General features: G+C 44.6%; 1 protein-coding gene across 2 annotated transcripts in view; it reads left to right on the top strand.

Moving 5' to 3' along the window:
• Window positions 1-18,154, top strand: part of VPS13A (vacuolar protein sorting 13 homolog A) — a 2,196,319-nt gene that overhangs the window by 392,267 nt on the left and 1,785,898 nt on the right. For both annotated transcript variants that reach the window (XM_078675860.1, XM_078675861.1), the window contains exons 16-17: window positions 6,916-7,010; window positions 8,205-8,347. In XM_078675860.1, coding sequence (XP_078531986.1) covers window positions 6,916-7,010; window positions 8,205-8,347 — 238 coding nt within the window. The remainder of the gene's footprint in view (window positions 1-6,915; window positions 7,011-8,204; window positions 8,348-18,154) is intronic.

Below are 18,154 nucleotides of genomic sequence, written 5' to 3'. Positions count from 1 at the left end.
TGATTTAGGTGAGTCTGCTACTAACAGAGGGGCTTACACTTCTCCGATTCAGCAACACCCCTTGGGGACTTCCTTGCTAAAGGCCTCTTAATATGTGGCCTACTTAATGTTAGGTCTCTTCCTAAACATACGGTTGAGATTCAGCTTTTGCTGGAATCACATGTGCTTGATGCCCTATTCATGACTGAAACTTGGACACGGGTGGAGTGTGAGGTTGACCTTGGTTGGGCCTGCCCGCCAGGATATAAAATCCACCATCAACCTAGAGAAAAGGGGAAAGGCGGGGGAGTTGGAATAATCTACAAAGATACATGGGTGATTGGTACCATTGACATTGACAGGGTCAATGGCGTGGAACTAAGTGGCATTTCCTTAAAAAATTAGGCTGGTCTTATATGTACTGGGATCGTTTGTTATAGGCCTCCGGGTGCGTTCTGTATTTCACAGCAGCAATTATTATTGGACACCCTCTCTAATATTGCAGCTACTCACCATAAACTTATAGTTCTGGGGGACTTCAACTTATGGTTGAATGGACCACTGGATTCTGGCCTTTATAATCTTACTCATTCTTGTGAAGGGCTCGGCCTTTTTGAGCATGTTTCCTCAGGCACGCACAAAGCCGGACACGTACTTGACCTAATTTTTTCAGAACCTCTCCTTCTACAGATTGGTGATATTCTTCCTATGGATTGGACGGACCATTCTCTGGTTAAATTTTTTGTGAGAATGCCTATCATCCGGAATCAGGCACCTCGATCCAAATTTGACTATGTTAGTAGGAATTGCAAGGCTCTTGCTCGTGCAAGAAGTCTTGGCTTGGTGTTCAAGGTGGGAGATTGTTTCTCTGTAAACAGACAAGTCGAGGATAATTATGACTCTATTTGCTCTGTAATCACCTCGACGTTGGATTCCCAGGCCCCACTAGAAAAACATAGTTGTAAGGGTAAGCCCTCCGCTCCTTGGTTTACTGACCTTTTAAAGAACCTGAAATTAGCAAGTAAACAGGCAGAGAGGAAATGGAGGCGAGGTTATAAGGAGGCAGACACATTTTTGTGGAAACAAAAAAGGGCTGAATACAAATCGGATATTAGAAGTTCTAAGGGACAATACTTCTCTCAGTTAATTTGTAAAAGTTCTAAAAGCACTAGAAGCATTTTTACCATCCTGAATAGCATCACCAAACCGGAGTGTTCTGGGAAGGTGATAACTCGCCCTCTGTGAGAACCTGGCGGAATTCTTTCATAAGAAAATCCAGCGTATTATTGACGACCTTAAAGTCGGTCAAACTAAGGCTGGAAATTTCTCAGTGGAGGATACCAGCATAGCTGGCTGCCTGCTGAGTGAGGCAAAGACTACTGGGAAGGGATCGCTGAATCAAGATGCGAACTGTTTATCGGAGTTTCAGCCTTTATCCTCAGAGGAGTTTAGTAAATTGGCACAGCGTATCTCCTCTGGATCACCGTTAGATCCCCTCCCACATAGGATTTGGAAAAAATATGGGGAGGAATTGTTTCCCACCCTCCGCCTCATCTGCAATCAGTCTTTAACGACCGGTGTGGTTCCCACCAAATGGAAACAAGCCTTGGTGTCTCCTCTGTTGAAAAAAACATCTTTAGACCCGGAATGTGCAAATAATTATAGGAGACTGCAATGTAATTGACTAGCCTGCACACCTACCTAGTTTCAACCAATTTTTCAGAATGTAAATCAAGTTTGCATTGTATGGGAGCTGTCCCAGTGTTTGAATTGTGCCCACAATCCATCTTGTCTCGTTAGTTCCACCGTATTCTCACTACTGTGGCTTTCTTATTTCATTTCTTAATCATGAATCACACTTGATACAGTGCAGTAGTGACTTCCACAGGAAAATACTTATACTCCCAATATGGCGATTATTATCTTTTCAGTGCCTGAAACACAACTTTGAAGTGCTCACAAATAGAACATTCATTGAATTTCAAGGATTTATATCGATTGGAAAGGACCAACCCCTGAAGAAGGGTCCAGCAGTGACCCGAAATGCATTGGGATATGTTTTGATGTTTATTATGTATTCTTGTATTTTTTGAAAAGACACATACATATGTGATAGAACATAGTATGAAGCTGAAGTATATTGTATGAAATCGCTATCTCTAGATTTGTTTAAACTCCATGAATATGTTTTATTGTGTATAGTAAAAAACGAATATTTTGAATTATAACTTTGCATGGTACATTATGTTCAAATTGGGACAAGTGCATATAAATTTGTTCATACATTTTTGAAACCTTTAATGGACTAAGGTTGAGCTCCCAGTCCGACCTGGCTAAACCAGGTCCTTACAGAGCAAATAATTATAGGCCCATCTCTTTGCTACCTTTCCCTTCAAAAATTGTAGAACGCACGGTCAGCTCTGCTCTCTCTGCATATTTGGAACAAGCCAATGTACTGGAGGAGGCACAATTTGGTTTTCGACCAGCGCACAGGACTGAGTCAGCACTGGTGACGGTCATGGACGAGCTTCGGAGGCGGACAGACAGGGGTCAGGCAGTGGCATTGGTCCTGCTGGACCTGTCTGCCGCCTTCGATACGGTAGATCATAAGCTCCTGCTGGATAAGTGGGGTCGTAGTGAGTGGCTGCGCCTGGCAGTGGTTCCGCTCCTTTCTGCAAGACAGACAGCTGGCGGTGTCCCGTCGCCCATTTCAGTTCTCCTTCTTTGACATACAGCATGGTGTGCCTCAGGGCTCGGCGATCAGCCCTATTTTGTTTAACGTGTATTTAAGACCTTTAATTGATGTTATTAAAGCACACAACATTAGTATGGTAAATTATGCTGATGACACTCAGCTGATTCTATCTTTTGATGGCGAAAACGCGACCTCTGGGGAGGTATTTCATGAGTGTCTTCGGGACACAGCCTCCTGGCTACGAAAAAACTCCTTACAATTCAATGCTGGGAAGACAGAGGTGATCTACTGTGCAGCATCAAAGATTCCTCCCCCCCTCCCTGACAATTTCTGGCCTCTTGAAACGCCAATGACAATACAGCCAGTGCAAGCAGCTCGGAACCTGGGCTTTATATTTGACAATAGACTTTCGCTGGAAGCTCAGGTAACTAAAACAACGACTTCTTGTTTTGCAATTATCAGGTCTCTTCGAAAAAAAATTCCTTTACTCCCTCTTCATGCTCGGGGTCAAGTGGCACGATGTACAATACTTAGCAGGCTCGATTACTGCAATACCCTTTTGCTAAACTCCCCGGAATTTGTATTGGATAGACTGAAGAGAATCCAGTCAGCAGCTGCCAAACTAGCACTTGGTCTTCCTAGAAGAGCCTCAGCATCTGCAGCCCTAGCAACACTTCATTGGCTTCCCTTGAGACGGAGAGTACAATTTAAGTCTCTATGCCTGGTATTTAAAGCTCTTCATGAGATCGGTCCCCTTTCCTTGCATAAAAAATTTGAATGGTACACTCCTTTTAGAAATCTTCAATCCTCTCTGGCAAGACTGGTTAGGATACCTAAATATAGAAGAGTCAGAATGGGAGGTAGACTGAAGTGGCTGCGGCCAAGCTTTGGAATAGTCTGCCCCGCGAAATTAGACAAATTCAGGAACTTTTCCCTTTTAGAAAAGCCATTAAGACCTGGCTATTTCCTTTATTTTAGTTCCCACCACAGTGTACACACTCCTACTCCTTGAGTTGTTTCAGCGCCAGGATGCCTGCCAGGCGATAGTGCGCTTTATAAGCTCCATAAAATAATAAATAAATAAATACATCTGAAAAGCATTTTTTGCGTTCACAAACGTTTGTGAATGCAAAATATACTTGATACATCTGGTCCAGTATTCCTTATGCAGAAAATCTTCGTATGAAGCGCAATTGCAGTAAATGAGGAAACTCTTAAAGGGGGTACTGGAGGATCTAAAGGAAGGGCTCCGGATGAGAGGGTATAGTGAGGCTGTTCTACGTGCAGCTAAAGAGAAGGTGAATGCAAAAAAGAAAGAAGAGTTACTGTTTAGCACTCACAAAAAGAAGTTATAAGCAGGAGACACCAGCCAGATTTGTTTAATTGCAGGCTACTCTATTTATCACCTGAGACTAAGGAGCATTCTACTCAGATATTGGAAACGTATTAAAGGTGACTCAGTCATCAGCCACAGAATGCCCCAAACTCCTTTAATGTCATTCAGACTGGCAAAATAAATGCACAATGAATTAGTGCAAAATTGCCCGCAAAACAATACAGGAGTGGATTGGCTTAGAGGCTGTTGAGGTTTCCAAAAATGTCACAGATGTAAACCCTGTTGCCATGGGTGTAATACCAAGGTAATTAGGACACACCTACGAAATACCCCTATAACTATACGTGGTGCGTTAAATAGAAGAGAGTATGTGGTCTATGTGCTACATGTCCGAAATTGTATGTAGGGAGCACCATTCACATGGTCCATGTGAGCATACTACAACACCTTCGGGCCATAGCCAATGATGACAAGAGCTAACCCATTGCTAGGCACATTCATGAGCATCACAGGGGCAATGCCAGTGAATTGGTCTATTATGTTATAGACGCAATCCCGAAGAATTCCAGGGGAGGAAATGGGGCACTACAGCTCAGGAGACTGGAATCCCGTTACATATTAATTTTGAGTAGTAAAATTCCGCATGGACTACATTGGGATGAAGACCTATATGTGCAACTATGAATATCCTTACCGTTCGTTAATAAACATGAAAAGCGTGCCTTTAAGTTTAGTTTTGTGATACAGTGTCATGGTTGAATTAATTTAATTTTGATTGATTTTTAAATATGCCTTTGTGCAAACTTGGGTTTAGACATTATGCCTACTCATTGCTGTTCCACATATTGTTCATGATACAAAGATATTTCATTTTTGAAAGAGTTGGAATGCAATGAATAAGACAAAACAGCTATAACTAGCTGGGTGACATCTATCTAACTTTGAGTGTATATACATGGCATCAGAAATTATTCACTACAGTGCAAGATTTTGGGATTAACAGCTTGTAGGTGTGAAGAAAAGTGAACTCGCCTGCAATTGCCCACTTGGGATTAATCTTTCATTCTTTCTGTGTCTCACACCAAGCTAACAAACATGTACTTGTAAATATATTGTACGAAGGCTGACTTGTAGCGAGAAATTGAAAATTAATTAGTGATTTTAACCCTGAGATGATGAATTGAGACCAGACTATATCTATTGTATACTTTGGAATGTCACCCCTTTGCGTACCATGTTGTAAATGTATCCATTGCACTTGAAATAATCAAATGAGATTTAATTTAATTTATTTTGATGTATTTTAATCATTGTTTTGTGTTAGTAACAAACAATGGTTTTCAAAGTATTTATTTTATATCCATGTCGAGCACATGGTTACTATGACAATATATGCTAACTCCTAATGGCACCCCGCTATGTGAGCAAGGTGGTCTTACCACAGAAACTCGCCAGGAGTCTTCTGTGAATAAATTATAGTACTCTCACCCAGCGTGTTGGTGCCTGTTTCTTGTATGCTGTGAAACAGGATTGGAGTTGATATATCTATACCCATATATCTATATCTTCTTTTACTAGGTATCTCTATTGTAAGTCTTGTTCTCCTGCCTCTCTTCTCAGCGGAGTGGGTTTTTGCTGGCGTTCTTGCCCTTTTCCTCGTGTCCTGAGGGGACCTCCCCTCCTCTTGTTTGTTGCATTGCAATCTGTGACCCCCCCTCCCCCGCTGATTTTTCTGCATTGCATAATCCAATAGAGCTTCCTTTCGTCTCTAGGTGTTTCCTCTGACTACGCGTGATCTATGGCCACGATAGTTAATGTTGTTCGCTATGCATCTTGCACTATTGATTGGTGCTCTCTGCATTGCTTACTTCTATGGCTCAGAGTTTTGACTCTGAGCCAGCTATTTTTAGCTAGTTTTAGCTATTGTCATTGGCCTTCCATCCTGTTCTCTTGGCTTGGTAGACATCATAGGGGGTATTGTAGAATTATCTTTATGTAGAGTGTTCTTTCCAACTCGTCTTGTTCTTCGGCCATGGTGTCCTCTCTCATGTTTGTGCACAGTTGCGGATTCGGTTCCGTGCGGGGTTCTCCACGATGTTTCTGGTGGGATGTCTACTCCTCACCTCCCTTCCTGGCAGCTGGTCTCTCTTTTTCTTATGCAGACCGGATAGCCTTGTTGGGGATCTTTCTTGGAATCAGTTTGCAGACCCACCTCCAGGATGGTATTGCTTGGATATCTCATTCAAAGGTAAGGAATCTGCGACGATACACCTCTATCAGAGACCAGAACTAGCCGCAGATTCCTTACCGACCCATCCATCCTCCTCGCTCTGCTAACTAAACCTCCTGTTCTTCCAGATTCCTTCTATGCACTCTCAATCCTTTCACTGATAACAATAAAATAATAATTTATATACATTTTTTTCAAAAAGAACATTCTTTTTGGGCACACTGCGTCCATAGCAGTTTATATACGTGGCTCCGAATTTTTGTGCGGAAAGTAGTCGCAGAAGACACTGATGTCTGCGCCTCTGATGTAGAGCTTAAATGGACTCTGTTGACGTCACATCCAGTGGACGATGTCGTTACAGAGTCGCTTAACACCCTCTACCGACAAACAGAGCTACTACTGTAGAAATGTTTCCGGATCCAGTTTGGCACATGGGGATAATTCAAAGGTAAGGAATCTGTAGCCAGATCTGGTATCTAACAGATAAGGCGTTACCAAAGGTAAGAAACTTATTCACCAGATGCATAGTCAACAAAGAGTTTTGAACAATCACCTGTTGGTCCTAGGGATAGATTGTAAATAGTAAGGTAGTTGATCATCAATGCTAGAAATTGTAAGTACTTTTTATTCTCTGGAATCTTTTTCATTTTAATCAGATAAACATATTTTTGGCAGGCCTTGAGGAAATGATGACTCCAGACGAAAAGGCTAAACTCTGTGCAGCAATTGGGTACAGTTCAACAGCTGTTGATCCAACTTTGCCAAAATCGGTGAGTGATGTAGTTGTACTAAATAACATAGTAAGACAGTATTTACACAGCTAACATCATGAGGTGGTTTGTATCAGATATCTTTACTCTGAATATTCCAAGTGATCTTAATTAACAACCTTCAGCAACTTTCTATATTCTTTCTATTTTCTTGTATTTACCATAATTTACCACAATTTTGTAGCACCCACGAAAACTGAAAAGAAGTGTGAATCTATTAGACAATTGTACAGCAAGCGTTGAAGGAACCGCCAACTTTTTTCTGTCTACTAATTTTAGTGCACCTATGTGTCATTATTGTGCACAAAAAAGTATTCACTATTCTCAATTCCATATCCTGAGTCACAGAATTTGAAATACGTGGAATTTTAGAATAGTGAAGTGCACTTGATTATTGATTATGTTTTAACAAACTCAGCGGTATGATTTTCTTGTTTTTGAGTCCAGACACAAGCAGTTGCCTCCATCAAAGATCTGTTTCTTGTTCTTAAAATGTCTAATAACATCATTAGTTGATTGCTTTAACCGCGGCTGCAATTCCGCCGCGGTGCGGTGGTTTAGCGGAGTGGGTGGGGCCGCGCCGGCCAACGGATGTGCGCAGCACTACGGAGGTAGTGGTCGCGACGCCCGTTGGCCTACAGAAGCATGGGAGGGGTTAATAAATATGTATTTTCACCTCATGCCTTCTTGTAAAAGGACGCTGGACTGTTTATGATGAATCTATAAGTTGAGTCACCCCGTGTACAGTATAGTGTCTCCCCCTGTGCCCTATCCTTTTTTTGTTCGTTTTTAAACTACTTCTTTAGCCTTTTGGCATACATGTAATAAAGTTCATATTTTTGGAATCTAGGAAGGATTCCTGGAGTACTCATGAGAATCTGTGACTATTGCAGATTCATTAGTACTTATACAAAGCCATTTTTAGTAATCACACCTGTCCCATTGTATGTTTCGGTGAATATGTTTTGTCTTTTATCATTTTTGGTTGATCAGTCAGTGACTAGAATGTGCAGGACCTTTATTGGGTGCTTTAGAATACACTTGATGCCTTTTCCATTTCTAATGTTTTGAGTTTATTTGTGGATCTTAGCACACACAAAAATATCTTCCTAGAGCCTGGACTGCAGTGTTCTTGAAAGCTGCTACATAAAGTATGTCTTTCATATATGCCTTTTCTTTTTTTATTTCACATAGTATGAAGCTGTGAAGCTTGCAGTACAATTGCTGAGCATGTCCATATCGCTCAGTGAAAAAAAGGACGCACCTAAATTGATCAACTGTGAGATAATTGATTTGAGCACCATATTGTCACAGCGACCAGGAGCACAAGCTATTAAGTAAGCAGATTCTTTCTTAATCAAATAATATAGCTTTAATTTGCTTATGGCACAAAACTATCAGATGTTTGAGTTAAAACTGCAACTACCTAGTTGCATTTTAATTACAGATTATATTGCAAAAATCTTCTGCAACTGAATGTCACTCTAACATTGTTGTGCTTACCTCCATATAGTCTGTATAGTGTGTGAAAGTTTTGAATGCCCTTGATGTGATTAAAAGATTTTGAAATAGTCGGTGCAGACTCGACACAAAGGCTCATTAACTCATTGGGTTTCCAGATTGAGTGTTTGGATGTGTGAGGAGAGGTCAGAGTTTTCGTGTGTGGGTATTTTTATTGAACAATTGTGTATACATGGATCAGTGTGCTATGATGAGTGCCTAGCCCAGTAAGATGGATGGATATTGTGTGTAGTTGCACAGTGGAATCTTAGTTATAGTGCTTTTCAGCGGTGTTTGCATCTCCTTGTCGCTTTATTGCAGAAAGGACTTCTTATGGCGTATTCTGTAATATAGATCATGCAAATTATGGAGCACCATTATACTTGCGCTTGTGCTGTGTTACAGTTGTTGGGGCTGTGGTACAGGTGTCTTCGGTATACTATTTGATTGTGCATCACCTATGCAGGGGTGCCATCAGTATGCTTCCAAGGGTGCCTATTGAGAGAGTGGCATGGGATTCCAAATGCCACCAAGGCGTCGTCCAGCAGGTGTGTTCAGCCGCTCTTGCATATGCCTTCATAGGGATCAATGCCTTCCCTGAAATGCTGCATTTCCCTGTGCATTGAAAAGTCGGCCACCTTCACTAGGGAAGGAATATTTTGTATTTAATATGGTGATGCTTGAGGAAGTGGCCTTTCGGATTCATCACACCATTTCGCACTGGTGAGAAAGAAATGACCTCTGCTAAGCACTCTGTAGTGATTGCTAGTGGCAGAATATCGACAAATTGTTGAGGCTAAGGGTCAGAAACTGGCTACATAGCAACACATTTTTCAAAGTGTTAGTTCCTCTTCAAATTCTATCTACAGTATGTGCACACAATTCATCTAGGAAAGTCTAGTAATGGAAGTTCAGGGATATTCTCAGAGAAAAGTTGCACACCAACGTAGAATTTCATTGGTAGGCTATGTTCCCTGTTGGCATACAACACCGATTGTTACCAGTATGACTGAATTACTTTTATAAAGTAGTATTCAGCGTGACAATTTTCAATTTATTGTTAGACATCAATGCACAGTTCACATTACTGAAGATGGAGAGCCATTTCTAGTGAAGAATTATATTGTGCACATAAAATTTCTACATCAACCTGAGACCAATGGATTCCTTGGGAGGCTGTACCATACCATTATAGTTTGAATGGAGTTTTCAGTTGTAGGAATTTTCAATTAAAAAAGACAGTAAAAAGAGTGGTTGTTTTTGTCTCGGGTGCCTCTCCATAATACATCTGATGATGTGTCATTTAAGAGTCTTTATGGATGCAAACCTAACACTCTCATGTATCTAGCCTGGTAGAGAGGAGCTGGTAGGCCAAAAGTAAATCATAAAGCAAAGAATCAAAGAGTGGAACATTTGAAGAGGTAATGCACAGTGTATGATGTCAACATCTACATGACCCCGCTTGCAGCCATCGTCAGAAGCAGCCGACTCAACATTGTCTCCTACGCTGATGAAATTCAGCTGATTCTCTCCCTCACAGATGAACCCACAGCCGCCAAGAGCAACTTCCACAACGGGATGGAGGCAGTCTCCACCTGGATGAAGGACAGCTGCCTCAAGCTTAACTCAGATAAGACCGAAGTCCTCATCTTGTGCTCCTTCTCCTCCGCCTGGGACTACTCTTGGTGGCTCGCAGCGCTCAGAGTCACACCCATAGACCAAGCACAAAACCTCAGCATCATCCTAGACTTCTCGCTGTCAAAGAACTGCCAAATCAACAGCGTTTCATCCTCCTGCTTCCACACGCTCCGTCTTCTTAACAAGATCTTCAAGTGGATTCCCACCAAGTCCAGGAAAACTGTCACCCATGTGCTCCTCAGCAGCAGACTCGACTACAGCAGCACACTCTATACCGGCACCGCCCAGAAACTCCCCCCAAAAAATCAGACCATCCAGAATGCCTCTGCCAGACTCATCCCGTACATCCATGCCGCAACCACATCAACGGCCACCTGAGAGAGCTTCACTGGCTGCCTGTCAACTAAAGAATCGCCTTCAAGATTCTCACAGACAGCTGCAAAGCCCTCCACAATGCCGGACCTGCATACCTCAACCACTGCCTCTCCTTCTACACTCCCACCAGACATCTCCTCCCAACTGGCGCTGGCCACAATTCCATGGATCTGCAAGAGCATGGCTGGAGAAAGAGCCTTCTCCTACTTCGCTGCGAAGTCCTGGCACTCCCTGCCTCTACACCTCAGGCAATCACCATGGCCGCCGCAATTCAGGAGGACCTCAAGACCTGACTTTTTGACTTATCCACAGACCCACACCTGCACCCCTACCCCTCCACCGCACTCAGTGCCTTGAGACCCTCACGGGTGAGTAGTTACACTTCATAAGATTACTGTTTGCTTGATTGATTGATGATGAAGGAAAGATTTCTGTGATCTGGTGATTATGTGCCTATTCAGCTTCCTGGTATGGTAACATGTTATTCAGTGTGCTTGGGTACTGTCTGCTAAATGGTTACATTTGAATGGAGAAGTATAGAAACACTGAGCGTGCCTGGACTCATAATGGGCGTTTTAGACACAAATAGCAATGTGGGTATGAAGATGTATTGCATAGAAAAAAGTTAGCTTTGTGGGGATTAAGAAGGCGCTTCACCACCTCATAGGTTTTTTCTATAGCATACATTAGTCCCCTTGTGTGAGATTTGCTTTTATTTCTGTTCATGTGGGTATTGGTGTATCTAGGAAAAACAAGAGAGAATGTTTTACAGGAAGTGAGAATGTGGGTGGTTGGGCACACAGGACTTGTTAATGGAAATGCAAGACAATGATTCTGACAGTTTGTGCAATATTAATAACATTGGTTTTCCTAGGTAACGTGATCCTTTGTGATCATTGTGTGACCAGGCTATGAAAGGTTTCATGTAAATGCTACTAGAGATAAAGCCTATACTAAGAGGAGAGTGTCAATATTTGCACAATAAATTGCTGGGTGTTCAGCTACATTGAACTCCACTTCGAAAATGGTTTAACTATGCATACTGCTCAACCCAATTACACACACAAGAAACCCTGCATACAAAATAGAACTAACCACAATATTGGGTCACTTAGATGTTTAGTCTCTGAATGTCCCAGTGATTTTAACAACAGATTTTAATGCCAGAAAGTGAAAAATGTTCATTCAGGTTTGCACCCCAGGCTACCATCTCCAGTAGGTGCTAAATCTACAGTGGACCTTCATTGAGACAAAAAGAAACAATCTAGCAGAAATTTTCAACAGGGGCCCATGTCACCAGAGGCACTGCTACCATTTAATGATGCCCTCACAGATGCTTTGATGGCTACGTGGTCCAAGCTTTGTTCTTGCCTGCTAGTCAGCAAGCTAGTAGTTCGGTGACAGAGACCTGCGCCTGGTGATTTGGACTTTCTATCTAAGCACACTACACCTGAGAGCCTCATTGTGCAGACTTTTACTAGCAAGATCGGTTCCAATTAATTTGTGAGCAATCTTCCAGATAGGGTATACAAAAGAAGTTATAATTTTGGTGAGCAAATGTTTCCATTTGCAAGCCTGGCCCGTGGGTCTATAAATGCAGTTTGTTTACAGGGCAAGTACACACATGTTGTATGGCACTTGGCCAGCAAGATCTTGCTGGCGATCACGGAGGACCTCCGAATATCTCTGGCTCACACAATACATAATGAGCAGAATACAATCAAGTATGTAATCCATACAAGCCTGGATACTGCCTTTTGCCTTGACAGTTTCATGCTTAGGTGTGGTTGTCCCCATTTTCTGGTGATGTGCAAGCATCCTTAATGGATATGCCCCGAAATGGGTCCAAACTCTTTGGGGGAAAAAGCAGACTCAGTGCTAAAAAGATTTAAGACAGCTGAGTCACTAAACGCTTTTTGGGGTTACTGATGCCAGGAAAACAATTCCACCATCAAGTCAGAAAATTCAGAGGCTATTCAGGGGACTAGTCAGTAGGCAACATCAGCCTGTCCAACCAGTGGTCCAGCACTTTTGGGTCATGGATGTGGTGCTAGCAGACTCCGTACAGAGAAGCCGCGACTACAGTCTTTTAATATCTCCTCCCCTGCTGCAGCGGTTACTAAGCCCCTTTAGCTTCTCCTCAGCAGCTCATGCAAGATTGGTGTGGGGCGCAGAACTCATTGGTATGTTAAGGGGAGTAGCAGAACAGGTCCCTAATGTAATGTTGCTGTGATGCACACTGCCACTTGCAATCGTTATCTTGTTCCATGTAACACAAGGGGCAAGTCAAAAATGAATCCATTAGGTCTCTGCAACGATACAGTGACGACAATATAAAGTCCTCATAACATCTATACTTTACATACACACACACGGGCTCACCTTGTACACAGGATGTCTTCATATATGTAGAATGTTACATGAGTGGGATCTTTAGGTACCCCGCTCCATCTGAACAAGAGAAAAATATCTGTTTAATACCATAATTCAGAAATGGCAGACTGCCACCACTACTTTATATCAACAACCCAGAACATGGAGACTAGTGTCATGTCGGGTTATATGGTACGCTTGGTGCGTTCCTCCTGGTTGCAGAACAGGTTCTGGATCTCAGAATCATCATGGAAAGGACTTGCCTTTCGCCTTGCACATGCCAGATTAACATGTCACCTGGGCCACACAAAGGTCAGGATACCAGTTTCTCATGCAGTCGGGCCTTTTAGGGGACTTGTATTCAGCAGAAATATTGGGTTGCTAGATCAGCCTGTTTTGGACGGGATCTTGGTAAACGAAAGGCCATGTTTTGATGTTTAGTTTTCAAGCTAAAACCTAGTACCTCTCCCTTCGGTATCTGCTGCAAACTTTGGCTCAGGTATTTGAACAGTAGGGCTGTTTTCTCAGCAGAGAGCTTAACAGTGTAAACTTGCTTTTTAAAAGGAAATTCTATGCTTTACCAGGTGTTCTTGGAAAACCATGGCTCCAGTGAAAAAACATATTGCCCTCCTGCGCCCATTTAAATAGTGAGCATTAGCGGGAACTTTGTTGTAATGGAACAGAATGCTGCCAGTATCAAAGGTGGAGTGACTATCTCCGCTTTTATCTTGAATTATTTATTCAAATGAAATCTGCAATGACAAAGTTGGCCACGAGAAAGGATTTTGAAAATGTATCCAATTTATCGACATATTATGATTACTTATTGTAAAGGCAATAGTGGTCTGTTAGGACATTATATGGTCAGTCATGTCAGTTAAAGTTTTGAGTCTTAACACAGGCTGGCGGAGTGTTCCTTATAGAAACAGGGAGAAGTGCTGTCCTTATATCAGTGACTATATGGAAACTCTTCTAAATGTGGTGTGGTTTGCCCAATGCATTGTCATTAACCTACTTAGCTCGATGTAACAATCTTTCTTCCATCCTGCAGTGTTCTAGGAGTACCACGTGTGGTGACATAAACCGTAAACGTGTATTCCTGAATATATCACATTTTTCCTCCTACGCTTGAGCTCAGCGAGTGTGACCAAAGAGGTTTCTAGTATTTATTTTACTTGTAGACTTTGACTGGTGTTTAATTGTTTAGATAAAGTAACAAAATATATATACTTTAGGTTGTATGTTTTCTAAACTAACTTGTCCGTTGTTAGCCTTTTAACAATTAGTACGCCTTTAAATGGAATCAGAAATTTGTGTCCCTGGTCTGCTCTCTTTTAGCCTGATTTTTTTAAAACATATTTTATTGCATTTGTCATGGTCAAAATAATATTTCCATACGATAAAAGACATACAAGTCATCAAGTAAGTAAATAAGAGTGGAATACATTCCACATCTTTTCACGTATCGTAGGATCTGATAGAGACATCTTGCCGCAGATTCCTTAACTTAGAATATCCTCAGGCGTGAGACTGGATCCAGAAATGTTTTGTAGCAGCACCTCTGTGCACCGGGGGACGACGCCACATGACCCCGCCCTGACGTCGTCCTAGTATGTGACGTCAGCGGGGTCATATAAGTCCCTCCCGGCGCGCTGACGTCAGTTTTCTTTCTTTTCCGCGTGCAACGCGTATCCGGAGTGAGCTCCTCTGGCCTGTTTTCAGGCCTCATTTTCAACGCTTCGCGTCGGGAACAGTGTGTGATGCCTTCTGGCTTCAAATCTTGGAATTCTTGTTCGCGGCAATTGTCTGCGACAGACCCGCATCTTATTTGTATGTGGTGTCTGGGCGAGCACCATGACTCCACGGACTGTGAAGCCTACCAACGTCTGAAACCGAAGTCTCGGCGGGAGCGCCATATGGAGCTTCTTTCGGCACGGCTGTCCTGGTCGGAGTCGTCTTGCCCCCCTTCCTCATCATCGACTGCATGTCCCTCTACTTTTCCGGTTCCGCTGTCAATCTCCCTCTGGGGTCTGGGGCCATCGTTCTCATCTTGGTAAGTCGAGGCACTTGTTGCCTAGGTCATTGACCTCTCCTACTTCTGTTGTCAGGGGCTCTGGTTCCCAGAACTTTCCAGACGTGCGTTCCGGACGATCGCCCCCCCCCCCCCCTCTATCCGCCCTTTCTGGGTGTGGGGGCGACTCGGGCCCAAATGGAGACCTATGCTATGGCCTTGCAGGCCACCCTTGCGTCCTTTCCCATTCCTGGGGCGTCCTCGGGACCTCCGCTTCTTGTGGGGTCTCCAACGGACTCGCCAGCGGGTTCGCCCCCGGTGCCAATTGAGCCCTTGCCTCCCAGGAACGTCGGAGATGTGGTGTCTTTAAGGCGCGGCCCAGCTGGGTCCCCCTCTATGCGCCACGTGGGTCGTTAGGGCGCAGCCCACCTGGGTCCCCCTCTTCGACCCACGGTGCCTCTTCCGCCCTGCATAGCCCTGCGGGGCTCCCTGTGGCACCGCAGGTGGTTGCCCATGCTCATAGCCTTGACTTAAGCACACCCCAGCCTTCCGGGCAGGCAGCCGCCTGTCCATAGCCGGGGTCGGTGCTGTCCTAAGGCTTGCCTCCTCGGCTCCGCCTCCCCTCCTTTCTCTGTAACCGGAGCCCACTCAGGATGAGGCAGAGGCGGCGCCGGAAGATTGCCTCACCGGCCCCGGCGACCTCTTCTTCTTCAGAGGGGGCGCTTGTCATAGTTTCGGCGCCGACTCGATGCCGGAGGCTGCCGAGTCGGCGTCTGACGAGGCACAATCGGCCGAGTTCTGTATTCTTCTATTGAGGCCTCTGGAGAGGGTTTGGCGCCGCCCAGCGTCGCCGGAGCTAGTGCTACCAGTGCCCCCCTTGGAATTTGTGGAGCCTCCTCAGGAGCTCCCAGATCCGGCAGGCTGTTCGCCTCCCCTGCAGCCTCATCAGGATCCTCATTCTTCCATGGGGCTCCCTTTCGTGGGGCATTGGGCACACCCTCAGTGTCTTGGGGGGGTCAGCCTACAACCCTCCCCCACTGATGAGCTGTTTCCCGTGGAGGGCTACAGAGACTGGTGCAGCTTTTATGAGAGTGGTCTCTTTGGCCACCCACATTTTGAATATGCAACCCCCCTCTACCCCCCTGTCGGTGGACCCCTTGCTTGAGGTCCTCCACCGTGGGTCCAGCAATGTGGAGCCTCTTTTGCCATGTTGAGGCTTCCGTTTATGATGCCCTCTTGGGTACCTGGGTCCGACCTGCTTCACGTGATCCGGTGGCTCGTTCAGTTTTGCACCTCCACCGCCCAGCTTCACATGATCCGGTCTGTCTTTTTGAGCACCCTGATGCGCAGGGGTTTTGTGTTGCAGACTGCTTTTCCTTCTCTGCCCCCTCTAACGCTTCCTCCCTCTCGGGAGTCCAGGTGGTTTGAATCCTGGGGTAGGAACGTCTTTGCATCTACTAGTGCAGCCCTTCGGTCCTTAAATACCGTGTGTGTTTTGGCTTGGGCTACCTCTGCCCTGTGGCCACCTCCGAAGGTGCTCGTGTTGATCTCCTTCACTCCATTCGGGATGGCCGCGACCTGGCAGAATTCACAATCCGTTCAGCCCTAGATACGGCGGATTCTTTGGGCCGAGCCATGGTGAGTTCTGTTGCCTTAAGGCGTCACCGGCTGCTGGCGGGTTTTCACCCTCCCACTTAGGTCCTTTTAGGCCTGTCTTCTGTGGTGCTTTTTCATTTCGCATCCTTTAGATGCGCTCTGTGTTTAACATGGGCAGTGAGCCTTTAGATGCGCTCTGTGTTTATCATAAGCAGTGAGCCTTATGTATTCTTTTTTATGTGGTCAAGGGTGTTTACCCTTTTATTAGTATCTCTTGGATGTGTTTTGCTCTCAGTTTCCTGTTGGCCATCTGTGGCCGTGTTCCACAGGTTGCTGTGTCCTCTGCTTGGGGTTTTCAGCCGGTGGCTCAGCTCGGTAATTTCATTACGGCCCGGAACTCTGTTCATGGGTTCGGTTTATTGCTGCATTCTTTTGCCCTGGCTTATTGCCCTGAGAGGTGTCCCCCATTGTCCGGGGTATGCATACTCCATGTGGGGTACTTGTATGCTATTATATAGCCTTGCTTATCTCACGTGGGCCTGGAGATCATGTGGGCTCCATGCGCCGATTGATGGTCCGTTGTACGGTGTTCTGTGTTTTCCTTGGTGCCATCTGCTTTCGCCAAGGTTATCCACCTCTTTTGAAGGTTTCATGTTCTCCTCTTCGCAACGGCTCCTACTTGCTCTTAATGTGTTTGGTATGGTCCAGCATATACATTATGTCTGCATATCGGTTGCCTTGGTTTCCCCTTCCTATGTCGCCACCTCTTTTTATTGTGGTTGCTAAGTTTGGACCAATATCTCCATGTGTGGGGGAGCCTTTCTAGGTGGTTGCAAGTTGCCATAGGTTACTCCTTGCTTCCACTTCCTAGAGTGATATTCCAATTGTCATATGCTCCCTTTTTGGTGTTCGACGCTGTCCGTGTCTTTTGGAGTGTTGGTCTTGGATTCTGAGGCTTTTCCCACCATTCGTTATCATGGTGTTTTGGGCCTCTCCCTTTGGATATGCCTACTCTTGTTAAAGCTACGCCGGTGGGACAGTTCTTCTGATGGCAGTGGTCATTCATTACTGTCTGCAAGTCTATATCATGGTTTTTCCTCCCTTTGGCTTCATGCTGCTCTTCTGTTCCTGTATAGGCCTCTTTAAGGTCTCTATTGCCGTTTGCTGGCGGCATACTCTACCTGCTTTAGCAGGTTGGGGATTGATGCTATTGCCCCTCTTTACCCTTTTGGGGTTGGGTGTGTGCTTGCCGTGCTTCTTGTCCTGCTGGCTATTTCCAATGCATTGCTCAGGTTCTGGCTTGCCTTTGGGCTCTTCCCACCAGCACTTGGGGCTTCCTTTTAGAACCTAGTCTGTTAGGCGCTGGTTGCATCTCTTCGTGTCTTCTGTTCCCGCCTGTACTTCTGAGACGTTGCTCAATTCCTTCCTCTGGTCCTTTGCTTCCTGGATGCTGCCTCTCCGGCCTCCCTTGCTTGGGCTAGCCTGGTGGGCTCTAGTTACATCTCTCCTTGTTTTTCCCTAGCTTTGGTTGGTGTCAACTTAGTGTGCCCTTAATCTCTGGGAGTAGTCCTTCTTCCTCCCATTGTTGTGGACTCTCTCTTCTGTTATGGGATATGGCTAGTGCTGTTTCTACATCTCATACTCACATGGT

Source organism: Lissotriton helveticus, chromosome 2_1 (genome assembly GCF_964261635.1).
Source record: "Lissotriton helveticus chromosome 2_1, aLisHel1.1, whole genome shotgun sequence".
Lineage (NCBI taxonomy): Eukaryota > Metazoa > Chordata > Amphibia > Caudata > Salamandridae > Lissotriton > Lissotriton helveticus.
The sequence above is the reverse complement of the archived record's forward strand: the minus strand, read 5'-3'. Positions and strand labels throughout refer to the sequence as shown.